The 19,945-nt window shown below is 37.2% G+C and overlaps 1 protein-coding gene across 6 annotated transcripts; it reads right to left on the bottom strand.

The window, feature by feature from the left end:
- Window positions 1-226: 226 nt before the first annotated feature.
- Window positions 227-14,832, bottom strand: arfip2b (ARF interacting protein 2b). Of its 6 annotated transcripts, none has more exons than XM_014983901.2 (10): window positions 14,558-14,832; window positions 12,305-12,415; window positions 8,770-8,826; window positions 7,201-7,309; window positions 6,793-6,849; window positions 5,080-5,195; window positions 4,702-4,923; window positions 4,436-4,593; window positions 3,700-3,874; window positions 227-3,562 (listed from the first exon to the last, which is right to left on the bottom strand). In XM_014983901.2, exons 2-10 carry the CDS (start codon window positions 12,401-12,403, stop codon window positions 3,407-3,409), a joined length of 1,149 nt encoding a protein of 382 aa, XP_014839387.1. In that variant the 5' UTR covers window positions 12,404-12,415; window positions 14,558-14,832; the 3' UTR covers window positions 227-3,406. The 6 variants fall into 6 exon arrangements, with proteins under 6 accessions (XP_014839387.1, XP_014839388.1, XP_014839389.1 ...); XM_014983902.2 differs by having other exon boundaries at window positions 8,794-8,826; XM_014983903.2 differs by lacking the exon at window positions 6,793-6,849.
- Between the last annotated feature and the right edge of the window lie 5,113 nt (window positions 14,833-19,945).

Below are 19,945 nucleotides of genomic sequence, written 5' to 3'. Positions count from 1 at the left end.
GATACGAAGGGAAAACAGTTGAAAAGCACAAAACTCCATGCCAATGATTAGTATACGTACATTTCTAACTCAGAACTCTACATGATGACACATAAGGGTCTTACACAAAACTTGGTAGTTTATCTTTTAATTACGACTTTTATTTCTGCATTGCAGTCCTATGCAGGGTGGCTTTGATTCTTGTGACAAGTCAAACCTCAAAACACCAATGAGACCAAGTTCAAAATTACTTCCTCAATATTTTATTTGACCAATTCCAGATGGTTCCTTGTCTCCATATAGCACAACGCATTACAACATAAATACAACAATGACAAAAGCCAAATAAAATACAGACAGTTTGAAAGTGTGAACTTTCAATTTTGCTCCTTTGGGTTGGAGTTGGACTTTTGAGGTGCAATTGAGGAATGAAGGCAGAGTATCCATGACAACTTCATTTATCATCATAAATACCTGAATTTCAGTACAGTACATCAGCTCAGTCTACAAAACATTTGCGTATACACAAATAAAATATATATATATATATTTTTATGTATTTTTAGAAATCTTGGCTTTCATGTGGCAACACTTCAATCTTTGCAAGAATGTTCAAGAGTTATTTTGAAATTCAGCCATTTCCACAACTATGGAACAAAAAACCTGTATTGCCATTCCTTTTACTGTCCGATAAGGAACCCCAAACAAAGCAGTTTGGAAAAAGGGATCACATTTTATGTATTGCTTCATGGTGGTCAAGCGAACCAGGAGCTTGACAGTAAACTGATATAAAAATGTCCTCGCCTTTTAAATAAACCCTCGACTCCTCCATCATTCTCACCAAGAGTGCCACATGACTAGTAAATTCACTTTTGATTATGCTTCTGCCAACTTGAACGTAACAAATTACACTAATGCCAGTCCATGCTAGATGACAAACATGGATGACAAGAGCTGACCATTAGTGAAAGCGCGCATATCTACACTTCAGGATTGTTATCTGCCATGCAAATATAGAACAAGTAGCTGGAGGAATGACACACTTACTGTGACGTGATATCATAGAGAGGCTCTTGTGAGCACAGAGTCAGCATTCTAGCCCGTATTATTTTTGACTCTGATAATTTTATACAAATGAAATTTATGTTTTTGGGTGGTTCAGTCAGGGATTTGGTCATTTCATCTTACTGTATTGCCATCTTAAGTGTCATATGAAAAAAAACGTAGCTTTTGTTTTAATAAAAAGTGACGATTTTAACAAAGCAACATTTATGAATACAATAAATAGTGATATGTAAAAATTCAACTCGTATGCTAATGCTTCCATCAGTGATTGTTTTCTTCTGAAATCTTCACTTTCCATATTTTCTGACTGCTAAATGCCAGAATGTGATACTAAAATGATCTAATTAGTAACATTAGATAGCAATCTTGATCAATTCTTAATTCAGCAGAATCAGAAGATGCGACCGTTTTTGTCAAAAGACCCATAGTTGTTAGTTTCACACAAATATGACACGGACAATTCAAAGTATCGATAGAATAGGAAAAAAATGTAATAACTTTCTATGTGATACTATTCAGTAAGAGTTAACTAGTGAAGTGACTCCAGTCAACTTTCTTCAATCAGATTGTAAAAAGACACGGGCATATTCCAGTGTGAAAACCAATCAGGTAGAAAAAAGAAAGAATAAAGGAGACAATACCCATGTAAACAAGGCAAACAAGGTCAGCCTCCATCTAACATCTCAATCTATTCAAAACCCAAGGAAGGCTGTGGCAGTGCTCCTTAAATGATTGTTGCATATCTGAAAGTTGAACAATTTTCCTTCTTAATGAGTAAAGTATTTGATGGAGAACATGCTAATTTATAGTAATACTCCACAAACACTTTTGAAAGTTGAAGTAATTCTTAATTTTAAATTTACATTGATTTTAAATCTCTAGATATTTGTTTGTAGTGCACTAGAAATGGACATGATGTGTATTTATAAACAGTTTTAACTTTTTTTCTTGAACATATTTTATTTATCACATAACTGGTTCCTCTCAATAAGCTGGAACATCATTGAAAAGCTATTTTAACAATTCAATTCAAAGTCAAACGTATATTGTAGATTCATAGCACAACTTAAGTGATATATGATATAACTTAAATATTTATTTGATGATTATGCCCTAAACCCACAAAGATACTCCATTAAACTATTGTTATATAAACCCAAATAAAAGCATTTTTCATACAGAAATGTCATCTCCCTCTAGGCTATTCTCCATAGACTCTCTATGGGGTTAAAGTAAGGCCAGTTTGACGGTTAATGAAGCACAGTGTTACCATGGCGACTAAAGCTTTTGGCAGTGTGGGCAAAAGCTTGGCAGGTATCAAGACTTGCTGGAAAATGAAATCAGCATCTCCACCGTTTGCCTCCTGGTAAACAGCGGAGATGACAATAGAGTTGAAGTAATGGTGGAAAAATGACAGCTATGTCTGCAGTTGCTTGTGCATCTTTTACAATGTCACTTTTTCCATCCACTCAACTTTCCATCAGTGTGTTTCGATACAGCACTCCGACCAACCAGGCTCTTCAGCAAAGGCCTTTGGTACCTTATTCTCCCTTTGGAGGATGTAACTGTTTGCCTGTTGGAAATAATCTTCCTACTTATTGTTTAGGCCATAATATTTCTGTTAAAAATGATTTTTATTTGTCTAAGCTAAACTATTCATTAGCTCCAAGAAATAATCATCAAAATAAACAGGTCATTGCGATATATCACTGTGTGTAATGACTCACTTTTTGAATGAAATTACTGAAATAAATTAACTTTTGGACAATATACCAATGTATCAAGGTTTACTGGTTGCTCATAAATAAGGAGGCACAGTCGGGGAGTGATGAAGATTAAAAAGTAGTGTTAAATTACAGTAGTATTTTAGTACTTTTGCCATTTTCTTCTTTACAAAAGTCTCTGTTACTAAGACTGCGGAGTTTTACGATAAACTCCAAGAATCGGGAGCACTTAGAGGAGTACAATAACGCCCATAAACATGACTAACAAGCACACACCACAAAATAGGTGCAGAGATAAGGAAGGTGTTTACACTGAACGGAGAAGAGGGACAGAAAAGGTGAACAGTTAAAATAATAATAAAAAAGAACAGATCACAAGGAGAAGCTGAAGTGGATAAAGGAAGTTGGAAAGAGAGGCACAGAAAAACCTCGTTTTTTTAAACTGGCCACTTAGTTTTCTGCTGCATTAAGTTCATGAATAAGTCATCTATCCATAAAAAAAAAGATCTCAGCATCTTCATCCACCAGTTTATCTCAGTTTGTTTCCTTCTGTAGTGGTCCTCTGCAAGCTGGGTGATTTAAAAGGTAACAGGTGTAGGTGGTTGAGACGAAGGCTGCAAGGATTCCCGCAGGGCCTCTCACTGCTCTTCTAACCAGGAAGGCTTGTCGGCCCCTGGGGGCCTCAACTTTATGTTAAACTGCTTCAGCGTTTGCTCCAGCTGCTGCTGATTGCCAGCAAAGTACGCTGAGATGGCATTATGGAAGAGAAGGAGCTGCTTATGCATTACCTTCACCTGATGGAGGGGAAAAGGAAAATCATATGCAGGTTTAGGTTTGGTTTGCTCAGATCACAAAAAAAAAACAAACACAGCGTGCCAACTTTTTAGCATTTAGAAAACAACAACGATTTAGACCTACAACACAGACTAACCTTATTTTCCTCCAGAAATTTGAGCTTAATGATAACATCTGAGCGAAGGCGTTCATACTTTTCCTTATGAACTTGGTACTGCTCTTGTGCAGCATCTATACGGGCCATGGTCACTGCATCTCTGGGACCCAAACTTAGCTCCTCAAGGTCTGACCGGTAGGCATCAAACTCCAGTCTGAGCACACACAAAATGAAACAGAGAACGTACAGATATTTAGATTCAGAAAAGGATATTCAAATATTCAGAGAAAAGCTAAACATTCTTGTACAGCAAACATTTACTTCCAGTACAACAATACTTCATATGTAAACTGCTTTATTACTCTCCTCCCACTGGGTGGCAGCAACTGCATGTTATTCAGTGCATCACTGACAGGCTTTCTTAATACTGCAAGTTTGCAAGCAAATTCATAGATAATGTATATATACACTAAAAAATATTAACAATTTCTACATAATGAAACCATATTTGTATCTTTCAGTAATGAAAAGTTAATTTTAAGTAATTGTGAGTGCCATTTTTAATGAGAACGAAAAAAGGGGGAAAAAGTATAATGTTTTAATAGTTTGTCAGAAGCAGCACATTTATTGGCAACTGTCTCAAACTAGCTTTTATTTTGGTGTTTCAACAAAGATCTGTAAAAAGTTGTTTTTTAAGTTTATCAAATTGATAGAAGCATTTTTCTACAGAGATGAAGATGTATTGTTTTGAATGTGCCTTTTTAAATCTGCTTACCTCGCATTTTCATACATCCTGATTGTCCACAGAGTGTCCTCCATTGTCTTATTGACTAACGTGTTAATGCTGGATACAAAGAAGTTAATGGCACCAAGTAAAGTCTCCCCATTCTTACACAGTAGTTTCTGGGTCTCTGCATTGTAGCCAAACTCATCCTGTAAAGAATGAAGCGAGTTCCTCATTGTTTTCTAAACGAATCCAATTTTACATTAAAACATTCAAGAACAGTTCAACATGTAGAATGCTCATTTCTGAGGACTCACTCGTAGCTCTGGAGATTTCTGACTGAGATCAGCAAACGTGTCGCCCAACGCGTGCTGTGTCTGCACCATGTTGTAAAAATGATTGGTCAGCGCTTTGGCCAACCGCAGCACATTTTCATATTTCCTTTTGGTGTCCCTCAGAACCTCTATCTGAGCCTCCAGCTCCAGATCCACAGTCCGAGAGCCGCGACCAAAACGCTCTGAGATCATTTGCTTCGTACACTGAAACAAAACAGAAAGACATGAATAACATAATTCAGTCCGTTCAGTGACTGTTTGTAAAGACAAATGAGGCAGTCTTGGTTTGGAAAGCCTGATATTTTGTCATTAGCACAACATCGCCGTCCCTCTCATTTATGAAAACAGCCTTTCAGATACCTTATAGGTGTTTAAACCCCATTTCTTCACTGCTTCATATTTTTCCACAGCCACACCACGCGTTGCCTCTTCTGCCGTCATCGAGCTGCTGCTGGTGCTGTGTTGCATGTTGGAACCTGAAACATACAAGTAGACACGGATAGTAAACAACAGACATAAGCTAAACTTTCAAGAAGATGAGCTCGATCTCAGGTAAGATATGCCTAAGCAGACATCTCCGACTCCTCGATGCAAGAAGCATTTGAAAACGATTAAAGATACCCACAACCAGGCCCTAAATGACTGAATGAATTAGGAGCAAAGAAAACAGTAATATGATGATGATCTTTAAGCAGACGAACAGATAAATTCCACAAGACATTTATAGTGGCAACTATCTAAATAATTAAAACTGCACATGTAACTGTACACACAATCCCCATGGTGATGCACGGTGGTGGCAGGATTATGCTGTTTGGCTTTTCTCCAAGGAGAGTAAAGCTGCCAAAAATGGTATTAAACTCAGTCTCTAAATAAGTAAAGCTGATAGAGAGGCTTCACCAAAGTGGTACTAAAAAAAATAAGAACTTGGTTGTTGGTAGTTGCTAAATACAAATGCAAGCCACACTATTCAGACTTTACGGAAAAGTTTGAAACAAAAACATTAAACTCCCTCATAAAATGTTTCTAAAATCTGATAAAATACACTTATGTTTTTGGTCATTATGTGACAATGTGAAAAATGCCTGGAGGTACGAACACTGCGAGGCAAAAAGAAGGCAACATAAAATAAAAGCCAGAAAGGAGAAAAAAAATTATGGCACCACATGTAGAAGACAGCAAGTGTACATGTAGGAGGCAAATTTGAAAAGAAAGTGAAGGACAAGCAGAAGCCAGAAGAACAAAGATAAAAAGACAACATCTATTGCATAACAGTCGGTGAACAATGCAGACGTGAGCAAATATGTGGAAGACTGAGTTACAGCTATACAAAACAGGATGAATACCTGGATAATTAGCAATAACTGAATATGACAAAAAATAAATACAATATTACTTTTGTCAATATTTTTACATTTTATATGATACCGTAGGTTGCGTTGCTTTAGCTGCAAACTCTTCATGAAAGCTGATTAAAGCTTTCATGAAGAGTCAAAAAGCCGTGAAGGTCACCTAACGGAAACACTTTGGTTTCATTTCGTAGCCTTAACTCGAAGGACGTGGCAAGTCGTGAAACAGGTTAAGAACAAACAGTCGGTTAAATCATCTACATATTGACATGATTGTTTGCATCTCCCTTCATACGGCCCGTTTTCTTTGAAATGGACAAAAGCCAAGTCAGGTGAAAATCCGAACTTGTGTGTTTATCGTTTTATTTTTCTGTTAAAGTATCCTGTACCATTCACCTTTAGAAACTCAGAAAAAAGAAAGCAGGTAAGAATGCCTTTATCCAGTAAGGCAGAAGTGCAGAACAGGAACATCCACCAACAGTTTAAAACAGATCACCCACACCGTAAAGAGAGCATATTTCCAAAATGAGTAATTTTTCATGAGAGAAAGATCGGAAATATATACAGAAATAACATAAAATGAAATACACCTTAAATTTGATCCATTTCAAAGAAAGCATTGGAAATTTGTTCATAACCTCTACAAACTCCTAAATGTCATATTTTTTAGGTTACATTTTGGAAAGAAACTCTTGATTACAAGTAATAATTAAATCTAGGCCACCAAATCCTGTAACAGGGATCCTTTTGTTAAACTCAGGATTGTAGCACACAGCAGGGCCTGAGAAAAAGAAATAAATAACAATAAATGATATCACACCAAAATAAAAAAAATAGTGGCATGTCTGTAAAAAATTGTAGTCAAATAGCAAATTCCTCATTGGTGAACACCAGGAGTCAAGTGATGATCGTAATCAATATTTTTAACAATGAGCTTAAGGATAATGTTCTTAAAACTAAGCCTATTAGTTAGTTTTTTTATTTTATTTTACCAATTCCTTACTATTGTGATTTAATCTCATATCTCAATTTTAAACATAAGCTATTGGAAAATACAAAAATAACATATTTCACAAGGAATACTGACTCGGACACATAAGGAAGCCCAACTCAGGAAGGACTGAAGCAGTACCTTTAATAGAGCCGGTGGGAATGATCCCCTCAGCTGCTCCTCCATAACCTCCAGAAACGATGCTCGTCTCGTTGAGATTGGGACCTGATACCATCACCTGCTGTAGATCCTGATAACCACAACAGGAATAGAATAACAACAAACATGTTGAGCACTGGGGTTGGGTATGGACATATAGACATTATAACTTCAGTGTTAATATAACATTGCTGGACATAAAAAAGTAAAAGTCTATCCTCGACTGGGACAAATAATATTATGGTAAGAAGCCAAAGGGAAAAAAAGGCTTAAAACACAATAGTGCTGGTCAAATATGTGTTCATTTTAACATATTTCACTTTACCAGTTGGTATTATGTATTAAAGTACAAGGTGAAAGAAACATTTGTTATGGACAGATTCACTTTCAGGCAAAACACCAGACTGACATGAATTTACTCAAATAAATCCTCTTATTTTACTTCAACACAATGATAACTACTACTATAAATATTTCAGTAGATGTGGATTATAACAACCTTAAAATGATTTTATTTTAAGACTGACACTGTTTCTGAAAAGCAACAAGCTGATTTACTAATTTGCTAATATAGCTACATGTGATGAAAGATTTTTTTTTTTTACAATGTATATCAGTATTTTTCAACCCTTGTCCACAAGGCGCACCACCTTGAATGTTTTAGAAGTCTCACTGCTTCAGCACACCTCTGATGATGGCTGATTAACAGGCTTTTGTTGAACGGCAATCCTCTGCATCGGGTGTCTTAAACAAGGTAAACATCTAAAACATGCAGGGCAGAGTGTCGTGTTCAGCAGCACAGCGGGGAGACGCTGATGAAACATTATGAGACTCCGATAAGACAAATGAAAGCCTTTTCCTACAGTTTGTTTTTATAAGGAAAATACAGAAAATAGCTCCGGATTGCGGAAGCCATTTCCTTTTAGTAGACAAATACAAAAAGTATGATTAAGACTAATGACAGGAAGTGAAAATAAAAGAGGGTGGGGGGGACATTTTACCCTGTTTGAAGTGAAACATACCAAGTACATTTAACATAATTTTCAATTTGTGAAGACAGAGCTCTAACCCCATAAAGTTCCTCCTTACCTTAAAAACACATTTCAAACAATAAAAGGAATGACATCAGAATGGAAGTGAATTGAAACAAACATAAAAACATAGGTTTGGTAGAACACAATGTTTAAAAGAATGATACTATATATTCTGCTTGTCAATGCTAACCTGCAAGAGATTTAAAAAAAAAATAAAATAAAAAAAATAATTGCCCACAGGCATCACCAAAAATTACACAGAATGTAGGTCAAATGAGCACATTCTAAACAATCCAGATTAAATAACTTTGAGTTAACTAGAAGCTGTTTGTTAATGCGAGTCAGTCGGACGGACACCCCGAAACATTTAACAGACTCCTAGCAACTGTTAGTATGAAACACAGCACATACGTTTCCCATTAAAGCCTGATATGACAGGGAGAGAGAGAGAGAAAACAACCCACTGAACAGAACAACACCGACACCACAAACGCAAATGCACGAATGGCCTGCTCACCCTGGTGCCTCTGGAGCTCCCTACCTTCTCATCTAAGCTCCACTGCAGCTTTGCAGCCTGCACAGAGATGGAAGGGTGGGGGGTGGGGTCGACAAACACAACAACAAGTTTTAAAAAAATAACAGAAGGAGAGACAAAATTAAAAACTCATAATTCAAAGGATGAGACGACATGTACAACAAAAGGTTACTGTAACGGCCACAGACAGGAGTGATGACGCAAGATGCAGACTAGCGAGGAAGGGCACCGTCACTCACTCATTGTTTGGCTCGCTGATTTTAAAGCATGAGTTGATTTGCAATCAGACCGATTTCACAATTATTTCATCACGGCAAATTAAATGAAAAACAAACACAAATGTGGGAATAAAACTTATAGATACACAACAAATGACAAACATTCAAACAAAACAAAATAAAAAACATTTAGAGTGATTAACATAACAGGCACGACTGTGGACGGTAACTGATTTTCTCCTCACATCCCCCTGAGACACGGGCTTCATCCACAGCACCGCAGCATTGTGTGAGAATTCATAGCTAGTCCTAACTAGGGATGCACAACAATATGACAATATACAGCTGCACATGATTATGTCAGTTAAGTTGAATTTACATCAACCTTATGCCTCTCTGTCTGTCATAATGTCTCCAGTACTCTCTGTGTGATTAGGAACTATTATCTATCACAGGTGTGGAATAAGTGAGTCTTTACCCAATATACTATATTATTTATGAATACATTTGACACTTGAGATAAAATGATCAACTGGATACATCTCTTTGCTATATTAATCTTGCACACCGTGGTAATGCAATAACAATACATTTTGAAGCCCTAATCCCAACCACACTAATCGTGTTGATGGCCTCTGTCATAAAAATGTCTATGTTTTAAAACGTTAGGAAAATCCTATGAACCAGGCTTTTTTTTTTTTATTAAACAGCTTTTTCATCCAGAGACTCTACCCTAACAAGAGATATTTCTTTAGTGACAGAAACTTTCAACTAACCTTCAACGGGTGAACTATGCCATAAAAAGATTAACAGTCCCCTTCAAATGTGATTATTTTTGATATAATCTTTTTGAAGAATGTCAAATATCTCAGGATATGGTCCACTTCAAAACAAAAAAAAAAAAAAGAACAAGATGGTGAGCCATTATCTGTCTTGTAAAGGAGTAAATGATGAGTGTCATTATTTTCAGTTCGGTTTTATTTAGAGTTTTTCTGTTTTTTCAGTGCAACAGAGAGATAGAGATAACACTATAAGTCCAGGAAGTTTTGGAGAAATCACTCTTCTGTTATACTAATGTATGTTTTATCAATTCATGTTTTCCACTTCTCTAAAAAAATATTTATTTTACCACTGGTAACCATAATAAGCTAAAATCTATTTCAGCAGGTCGGTGCTTTATAAAATCAGTAATCAAAAATGTGCTGTTATTTGAACAGATAATAGAAATAACACAGCTTCAGTACCTGACAAATACTTTTGAAAACATTTGATTTCTCTAATGCAGAATGTAACCATTTTAAGAAGCAAAACAAGAACTTTGTATTTTATTTTACAGCACTAACCAATGTTACAGCATCTGCTCAACGTGGGTGAAAACTGACATTTCATCACTGCACATTTGCAGTGCGGTGTTTGCTCGAAATAAATAAAAATGACAAAGCATAAAGAGGAGAAACTCTTCAGTGACTCATCTATTAGCTAACGTATTGTTCATCACTGTCCAAGCAACAGAACTGACCAATAAAAGGCTGCTTTTCATGTTAGCCAGGGAGCTCCTTGGCAGTCAGCCCTTTCTCCATCAAGCTGACAGTCACCACCCCTGTTCTGACACATGCACCATCTGAAACCAATTGCCGCTCTCTATTCTGCCAATCTTAATGTTTCTGTGCATGACCGACACAGGCTGCTTCAGCTTCACACACGTCAGTTACCAATCTGATTCTAGAGAGCTGTCACCCAAGGACAAAACCCTGCTAGTTTCAAATTGCATGGTTGCTATGACAGCTGCTCAACAGACAGAACAGTTGAACACCTCTCTTAAATAAACACATGAGAATGAGCTGGCAACCCAAACCTGTTGAATATTTGACTTACTATTGGAAGCAGGAACCCTTTTACAACTTGAGCGCAGGCATACAATTTGGTGAGCAAATAATAACTAACTGTAAAAGCTTTCTCCAGGATCTTTGTTCTGTTTGTCCAACAAGGCGTTCCTAGGGATGCCGGAAAATCAACAACCCTTTTCCAGTCTGAGACCTCAAAAGTGACGTCTTTCCCTACAAAGGTTTTTGTTCCAGCTGTATTAATGTGGTAAGCTGTGCAGTAGGTAAAAATATCAGAATGTAAGAAAATCATTCAATAGCAAAAGTAAAAGGATTGTGGGGTGTTTTCTGAGAAACATACAGTGTACATCTTTAAAGAAAGCTGTCAAAATAAATGAAGCCCCTTCTGGTCTTCTGAAAACATATTCAATAATAAGATAAAGTTTTGATATCAGAACAGAAGAGAAGCCTTCTGTAACAGAATTGGCTCCTTAAACACACCAGAGACAAAAGTGTAATCCTATACACAAGCTTACAAGAGTTGTGTGAAAGAGCAAAGGGTTTCCAAGGAGACAGCTGGACTACAGCGCCTGATTTCCAATACCTGATCTCCCTCTCCTGTGGACAAGCAAGCTGTCCAGTACAACACAATGCTATGTGGACAGAAAAACAAAAGTCAGAAATACAAGTCAACAATATATGTTCAGTATCTAAAATGATAATAAAACTGAAACGAGTAAACAAATAAAAAAGTGGGGGGAAGAAAACATAACTAGATGACTGCAAAGTAACTTGCAGCTTCTAAGAGGAGACGTTTTGGTACATGTTTTCACAGATTGTGGGGTGAATGGCATGAACAGAACAATCCCACTCAGCTAATCATGTGACAGCTGGGAACACAACCCAAATCCATAATCCTGAATCACTGACAGGAAAAAAAAAAAAAAACCTTTACAACTACAAATAATGAAAAAAAATAAGTTCAATAAACAATGATAGCATGTAATGAGAGCTAAACTTAAATCAAAATAAGTTAAAGTGACTTTTCAAATGTTGACAGAATGCTTAGGACAACTGAAGTTGTGTTTTTGTGTGCTCAGTGTTTGTTGACTTCCTCAGCTGAAGTTTGGATGCGTTTTAGTTGCTCTACACATGAGCTTTACGCAAGAACCGCAGCAACGAAATCTTCACATCTGGAAATGTCAAAATCTAGACCACTCCCCTTTATAACTTGTGTTGAAAAACTAAAAACAACATTCCATGATCAGGATAGTCCATGAGAGCAATTAATTTATACCATGTAAAACAACATCCACAAAATAACCAGGCAGTACATAAAATATTAACCAAGTCCTGCACATACAAACTGTGTTGTGTTTGCTGTATTTTGAGTAAGAGGTTACAAACTGTGTTTTGTTGGCTCTGCAGTGCCATTTCAAAATGTCACATGAACATTGTCAGCCAAGTGTCACCCACCTGTTCAAGGCTGTCGTCTTCTGCTAATGCCCCCGTGTCGCCATTACTGTTAATAGGAATCTCCATTGTGGCTGCTTTACTCATAACACTGTCCGTCATAATGCACTCTGCCTGCAAGACAAAAAGAGGAAAGGGAATTAAAAGGCCTAACCGCAGCCTGGAAGAGGATAGACCGCAGAACTTAGTTAAAACAGCCAAATCAATGAAGCAGATGGGAATATAATTACCACTAACAGAGGTGGATTTCAAAGAGCAAGGCTGCTGCTCAGAATAAAAACAACACACCTATTAAAGCCCCCCACCTCCTCTATATGCACACAGACAAAGAGGCAATGATCTGCTCAAGTGAAGTGGCCACTCTTAACTCTAAAACGCAATCATGCTTGTGTTACCAGCACTTACTCCCCCCCAGAAAAAAAACTGCTTTGACAAAAAAGGGAAAGGTTTATGTCAACATTCTCAAGTTATCTTAAGAGATCAAACTCATTTGGATTTATATATTACACATGAAAGCATGACCAAATACTCAGCAAAAGATACTGCTGGACACCCAGTAGCAGTGTATCTATTTTTAGTTTTTCTTTAGTTGATCTGGAAAACATCAAGACTGAAGAGAAGCCGTATGAGAAATCCAAGCAAATGCCAATAGAAACTGTTACAGGATATTTCTAAATAACTTGTGTCCTACTACTAACCCAGAATTTTGCAGATCTTCTGCTTTATCAGTGCTGACTGGTTACGGGTCAGTCTGATATTTTATCGATGAAAGAATGACACTATTTTCATGTCACAAAGACAACACATATCAATGTGGGAGCTTTTGCTGAGGGAAGAAACTATTTTCTGTGCCTCCTTTTTTCATGCTTTACTTTTCTGTATCATTCCATGTTATACATTAACATATGGCTTTATTTCTTTGCATGCATCATGCCAAGTGCAGCTTTAGAAATATAGATTTATTTGGAAAATTCTTGATTTGTTAAGTACTTATTTTAACTTTCTGTTAAATAAAACTTACATGGTTTGAAACAGACTATTAGGTTACAACAATTACAATCGGTAGAGCGTCTGTGCAGTTTGGTACACAAAAATTGCTTCCAATTATATTTTGACAAAGCATTTAAGAAGACCGAGTCATCAAAGGAGCAGTGGAAAACTAGTTCATAATGCAAAGACGACAGTCCGAACCATATTAACAGTGTGTGGGGTTTTCAAACATCAGGATGCCAGATTATTTTCATGTTTGTCATCAAATATCAGAAAAAGCATTATTTTTGTGTGTGTGTGTTGTGTATTCAGCTTCCAATGAATTGCCGCATGTTTAACAGGTTTCTACAAGTTTGACCACTCACTAAAAACGGCTCCACCGGAGCAGCCTGGAAGTACAGATGAAACACTACTGAAGGAATGTAACCTGCTTGTTTACACTGCCTCTGACTTCACTTAACAGGCTTTTTCCACAGCAAGGACTCACTTAGATATGGACAAGGTCTGTTGACTTTACATATCAACTACAGAACTATATCTATTAAAACAATATGCACACTAGGAACGTTGAGAGATAACTACCGATTTGAATCTATGGCCTATTGGTTTGCATAGATGCTCTTATAAATGAGTTAAATGAATGCCTGAATGAATCCGTGAATTAGATAAGCTGGGACTCAAGATAATCAGATATTAGGAGAGAAAAACATAAAAAAAAATAAAAAAACTGTCGTAGACGTGGGTTAAAACCAGATCTACAACTCTTTACATTATTCAAAAAATAATAATAATAATAAATACATTTACATGTGAGCTGAACTGTTGCACTCAAAATCCCTTAAAACATAAGTCCAGTAGAAAGTGGGAACTAGGATGGGAACTGAAGCATGGCAAGCATTACTGAGTCCTGGCAGATGCAGCAGAACAGGTGCAAAGGTTCTCACCCTCATTCGCATAGAAAAGTGTCAATCCTATTTCAATACGCACATAACAGTAAGAACAACGAGACAACAACAGCTTGATAGATAGGAATCTGCTACAAGGGTGTGAGTGACATTTAAGTCTTTTCTTTAAAAGCCACGTTTTCAGTTGAACATCACGTATGCAGCTGTTACTGAGAAGCTGGCTAAAGTGGTCAGAGAAAACAATCTAAATCCCAATAAATATCTGTTCAACATGTGAGCTTGTGTGCATGAGAATTATAAAGCTGCATATATTAAAAACGGCTAAAATACTGGCATGTCATTTTCAGACAGTTTGACTTACGATGGTGTGCCTGGTCCCTTCGTTGATACAGCGCTCTTCGCAAAGCTAACGCGAAAGCTAATAGCAAGCTAGCTGCAATGCATCCCGTTCCCTGCGAGATTCAGAGCTGAATGTCCTGCAAACTGTCTGTCCTTATGGGAAAAGACAGAGAAAAACTCCTGCTTAAGAATACCGGAAACACATTTCAAGGTAATGGTTAACTCTACGATCCGTGTACAGTAGGACTACGTAAATAACCCTGGTGTGTGAAGCCAAGGGAAACGCTTTACGGAACTGACGACGTGCTTCAAGACAAAGAATGTCTATTTACGACAGGATGAAGTACTCCGATACAATGTCCCAAAATTCAACATAAACCGTGGTTTTCACAAATAATTGATAACTAAAAAGTAATGAATGTCACGAAGAAAAAACAATTTCTTACATATAAGAGAATATGAGAGTTTCTTAAAAGGTTTAGTCAAACTAAAAGCCATTAGAAGTTGTTTTTTTGAAGCACAAAACTTACTCTGATCTCTGTCTCGTCAGCTCTTCAATGTAGCCTCCTCCTAGTGGACAGAATTCCAAGCAAATTCTAGCCATTAAAAATGTGTGAAATTTTAAACAGTGTGAGAGGTTTCTGTTTTTGGTCCAACCTATCTTTGGCATGTGATTTTCTCTACAATATGACACGAGCCGTGGCATCTGTCACCAAATCAGAGGCTGCTGGATCTGTGTATATAACTTATTTGTTTGACATAAAATTATTCATATTCATATTGTACTCTGGTTGGTTCATTTCAAGCTCTTGGTAACTGGACCCAAGAGTTGGATTAACCTTTTTTTTTTTTTTTTTGCAGAACATAAACATAAAATGGACTGTTTTGTTTTATGTTCACAGTGACTAGAGGTAATGAAAGCACACACTCATGAATCCAGCGTCTTCCACAGTCGTTGGCATTACGCTGTGTTTATGTGTTTGATTTTTAACTGAATATTTATTTCATAAAAAATAGTGGTTGACTTTCGGTATGTATTTTGAAGTACGTTGTTCCTGTTTACAACTATGATTTTCATGATCCAAAGCAATTTTTGTATGTTACATCTTATAGTAATTAACAAAATTGTTTATTTGACTTCAAAAACTAGAGTCAATGCTGCTTTACATTTAATTTATAAGTTGAAAATTTGTATAGTTAAATGCAATAAATTAGTTGTGATGTACAGAAGATAAACAGAGAGCTCAAGAAAATGTTTAGCTCTTAATATATAATAACAAAGGCTATTTATAAAGACTGGATGACATGTCAATTTATGGTCTTAAATTGCAAAATAAGGTCTGCAAATTGTTTGTAGAATGGTTTCATTTTTATATCACTTTGCATGAGCTGTTTTCAAACTCATTGTTTTGTGACTACATTTCCTGTGGACTTATAAATTAGTTTTGTTTCAAATTTATGTTAAGAGTATATTAAATACCATCCATCCATCCATCAATTTTCTTTACACCCTTGTCCCTCAGTGGGGTCGGGAGGGTTGCTGGTGCCCATCTCCAGCTATCGTTCCGGGCAAGAGGCGGGGTCACCCTGGACAGGTCGCCAGTCTGTTGCAGGACAACACAGAGAGACACAACCATGCATACACACACTCACACCTAGGGGCAATTTGGAGAGGCCAATTAACCTGATAGTCATGTTTTTGGACTGTGGGAGGAAACCGGAGTACCCGGAGAAAACCCACGCATGCACAGGGAGAACATGCAAACTCCATGCAGAAAGACCGGGGCCGGGAATCGAACCCAGAACCTTCTTGCTGCAAGGCAACAGCTCTACCATATTAAATACATTAACTTCAATATATTTTACCCTATAATTAATATATGTTATAGAATACAGACTTCAATGGAAGACAAAAGTATTTGGAAATGTCCAAGGTTTTTAAAAAAGTTTGTGAATATATCAAGACATAGTAAAAAGACAGATAATTTCAGTTTTGGGTTAACAAAATATTGGTAAATTTGACATAAACTGTTAAATTATGGAAAATATTTTGATGGAAATTCTGGAAGAAAAAAAAAACAGAAAATGTCCTGGTAACTTTTTGGCAGGATATTTTCATTTTTTTTTTTTTACAGAATTTCCCTCAGAAATTTCCTGTTTTCCGTAAAAAAACAGGAAAATGTCCTAGTAATTTTCTGCCAGTACATTTTCTGTTTTTTTACGGAATTTCTTTTACTGTGAACATGCAAACTCCATGCAGAAAGACCCCAGCTGGGGTCTTGCTGCAAGGCAACAGTACTACCTACTGCGCCACTGTGCAGCCTGCTTCTTTTAACATTGAAACTATAAAATGAAATTACAATCTGACTTTTAGTACAAAACAGCAAAATGCTTGTGGGTAATCGATAGCCAACGAAACCCAAGTGTTGTTCAAGAACCCAACTTCCTCAAGCAAACCATCTCTGACGGATCTTCTGGTTTTCTTCATCCATTGCTGGCAACAGATGCTCCTCTTCATCCACTGCCCGTGACTCTGTCCGCCCTCCAATGCAAGTCTAAACCATCTGTCAGCTCTCGGCTCCCTCCCCAGAACCAACCTAACCCCAGCTTACTGGATAGATGGATTCTTCTCCACCTATCCAGTAAGCTACTCAGTCAGTCATCAAATTCTCACTGACTGCAGAGGTGGTACATATCTCACCTCTGCTTTCATCTCTCCCTAGTGTCCCACCAGCCTGGTTTGCTGACCAGTAATCAAGAATCCCACTTGCTGTCATTTTTGACATTTGTAAAATAAATCAGCTTTATCTGATTTCCAAGTTTCCCTGGTGTGTTTCTGTATGTGGGTCAGGCATCCAGCCTCCCACATGAGGCTGGATCGAGGGGAGGCAGGATCGACGGAAGGCTGGATAGAGGTGAGGCTGGATCGAGGTGAGCCATGCATCTCACCTTGACGCATGGCTCAAGGTGACTGGTTTGGAAAACAGTCACCTTGAGAGGGGCTGGACATACTTCCACTCTGGAGTTGCACGTGGTGAAAGACATTTTAAATTATAAACAATGAAAATATTTGACTTAAACTGAACTTTAACTGTTTAAATCAATCAGTTTCCTCAAATTGTTTGAACTCAAACTAACTAGTGTTACAGCAATATTATTATCAATCCTACAATAACTACGGTAGTTAATGCAATAGCATATCCTGCAACTTCTGCCATACACAGCTTTCTGAGAAAGCTGTTCTCATAATCTTTAAAGACCTTTTTCATTGCTTCTCGCAACAGCTCGATCATCTTAGCAATGAGATTTTCATCCTTTGTTGTCAACAAATGATCTAGTTCTGAGCTATTGTGTGCATTTTTCAGCTCATCAAGAACCTTCCTGCACATACGTTTCAGATTTTTTAATGTTGTAGAAAAAATCTTTGGGATTGTGATACCTTCTGTCACTCTGTCTCTGATTTTGGTGATGAGAGCGATTTCCTCTTCGCCGAGCTGATCTAAAGCTTTTAAAGTCCCGCTTTCAATCAGCAGCCTAAGCGTTACATTTGTTGCAAACAGCTGCAGCTGTTGTCTTTCAAGTACCTTCTCCGTAGGGTCAGGAACATTGGGATAATTAAAAAATATCCTTTTTATATTCATTTGTTCTTTAAAAGTCTGCACAACACAATTCTACGCTTTTGAGAGAGAGAACTCTTAGAACTTTTGTTTGTGAAGAGTCATTGAAGGAGACAGTAACTCAAAAGATATCAAAGCCTTCGATGTGTCATCATTCAGTTACATCCTGTTAGTGACGTCATAGGGCATATACCTTGTCAAGTTTGTCGTTAGTTTCCCGACCAAGTTTTGGCCGGGAAACTAACGTATTTTTCCCGCTGCGCTCCCGTATTAGTATTGTTAAGTAAAGTTCCCGCATTATGATATATTAATTTAAAATAATTTCTGTGCCTCTCCAAGCGGAATTAAATCACTAGCCTCGCGAGAACTGACACCGGTTGCGCTTCGAGAGCGCATTCAGCCTACTTGAGCTCCAGTCTTCTGTCACTGAAAAAGTCATTGGCGTAAACATAGACATCATGGGCGTAAATGTCGAGGGACGGGGGGAGATCCGGACCCCCAAACTTGGAAAAGTCTAGAATTGTCCCCCCCAAAGAAATCATGAAAGAAACCCTTGTGTATCAACCCTTGCAATATCAATATAAAAACGACAATAGAAACAAAGAACGAAGTAAATCTGCCATTCATCTAAGAAAAAAAGAAAATAACTGATTTTTAGTTCCTCTGACTCTGACCTCCTGACCCCCATGAGAACCAAATGTTGTACCATGTGGGATTCGACCATTTCTGCCCCAGCCCTCTGGATATTTGTGCCTCAAAAGTCAGGAACTCCAACTCTTTATCTACTTTCAAATCACTACTCAAAACTCACCTGTTTAACCTGGTCTATCCACCAAAACCCTTTAGCTACTTGTTTATGTGGTCTGTGATTTTTCTTTCCTTGCAAAGTCTCTTTGAGTTTCCTAAAAAATGCTATACAAGTTTGATTTATTATTATTATTATTATTATTATTATTATTAGTAGTAGTAGTAGTAGTAGTAGTAGTAGTAGTAGTAGTAGTAATGTAAGGAACACAAGTTATTACCATATGTGTTTGTTTGGAGCTTTGGACCAATAAGATGGACAGAATTTCCGGCTGTGAGATAATAAAAAGAGAACAAGTTCTAGAAGATTTGAATACGTTTGCAATCCACGGTAATTCACAATCCAATGAAAGAATGGTTGGTTACTGTACAGAACAGCACATTAAACATGATTTTGAAAATGTTAGATTGCAATCGCAAACCCGACAGTTATGAATGGTAATGTCATTATTATTACTTTTTGGAAATTTCAGCTCAGACAGACTGAATTCCCACTGAGATGCTTGGAGCTCATCAGTGCATCACCAGCCCCTTTGTTACAATGTGACGACAGAAACTAACCGTATGAGGAAAAACGCTGCTGCACAAAAGAGACTATACAGACTATGCAATCTTTAAATGACTAGGATCTATGATAACCGATGGACTGTGAAGTTTCTAACCACCTCTGCAGTCATTCTAAGTCTCAGGAAGGAGGCGGGAAATAAAAGCAAAGGAAAGAGAGAGCGTTTTATTAATGAAGAAATGGGAAGTTGATTTAAGTGTGGAGCCAAAGGAAACTCTTGTGGGATTTTTTGGAAGGTAGTTTTAAATGTCATAAGGGAACATTTTACTATTGAAAGTGTGCTTCAGTTTTCCAGCTGTTCTCTTTTTTTTTTCTTTAGTAACTTTGAATTGGCTTGATGCTGAAAATGTGCTATTTAAATAACATTACCTTACCTTACCTTCCCTATTTTGAGGTGGTTAGTCCTATATCCTTTCTTGTTTCT

The sequence above is a fragment of the Poecilia mexicana genome, unplaced genomic scaffold, assembly GCF_051168715.1.
Source record: "Poecilia mexicana isolate PSO_F unplaced genomic scaffold, ASM5116871v1 scaffold_14, whole genome shotgun sequence".
Lineage (NCBI taxonomy): Eukaryota > Metazoa > Chordata > Actinopteri > Cyprinodontiformes > Poeciliidae > Poecilia > Poecilia mexicana.
The sequence above is the reverse complement of the archived record's forward strand: the minus strand, read 5'-3'. Positions and strand labels throughout refer to the sequence as shown.

Excerpts from the sequence above, each read along its gene's own strand:
- arfip2b (XM_014983901.2), bottom strand. The coding sequence starts at position 12,403 with ATGACGGACAGTGTTATGAGTAAAGCAGCCACAATGGAGATTCCTATT. Across the intron at positions 3,875-4,435 it reads AGGATGTATGAAAATGCGAG|ACTGGAGTTTGATGCCTACC; the intron begins GTAAGCAGATTT and ends GTGTGTGCTCAG. Across the intron at positions 3,563-3,699 it reads AATTTCTGGAGGAAAATAAG|GTGAAGGTAATGCATAAGCA; the intron begins GTTAGTCTGTGT and ends CCCCTCCATCAG.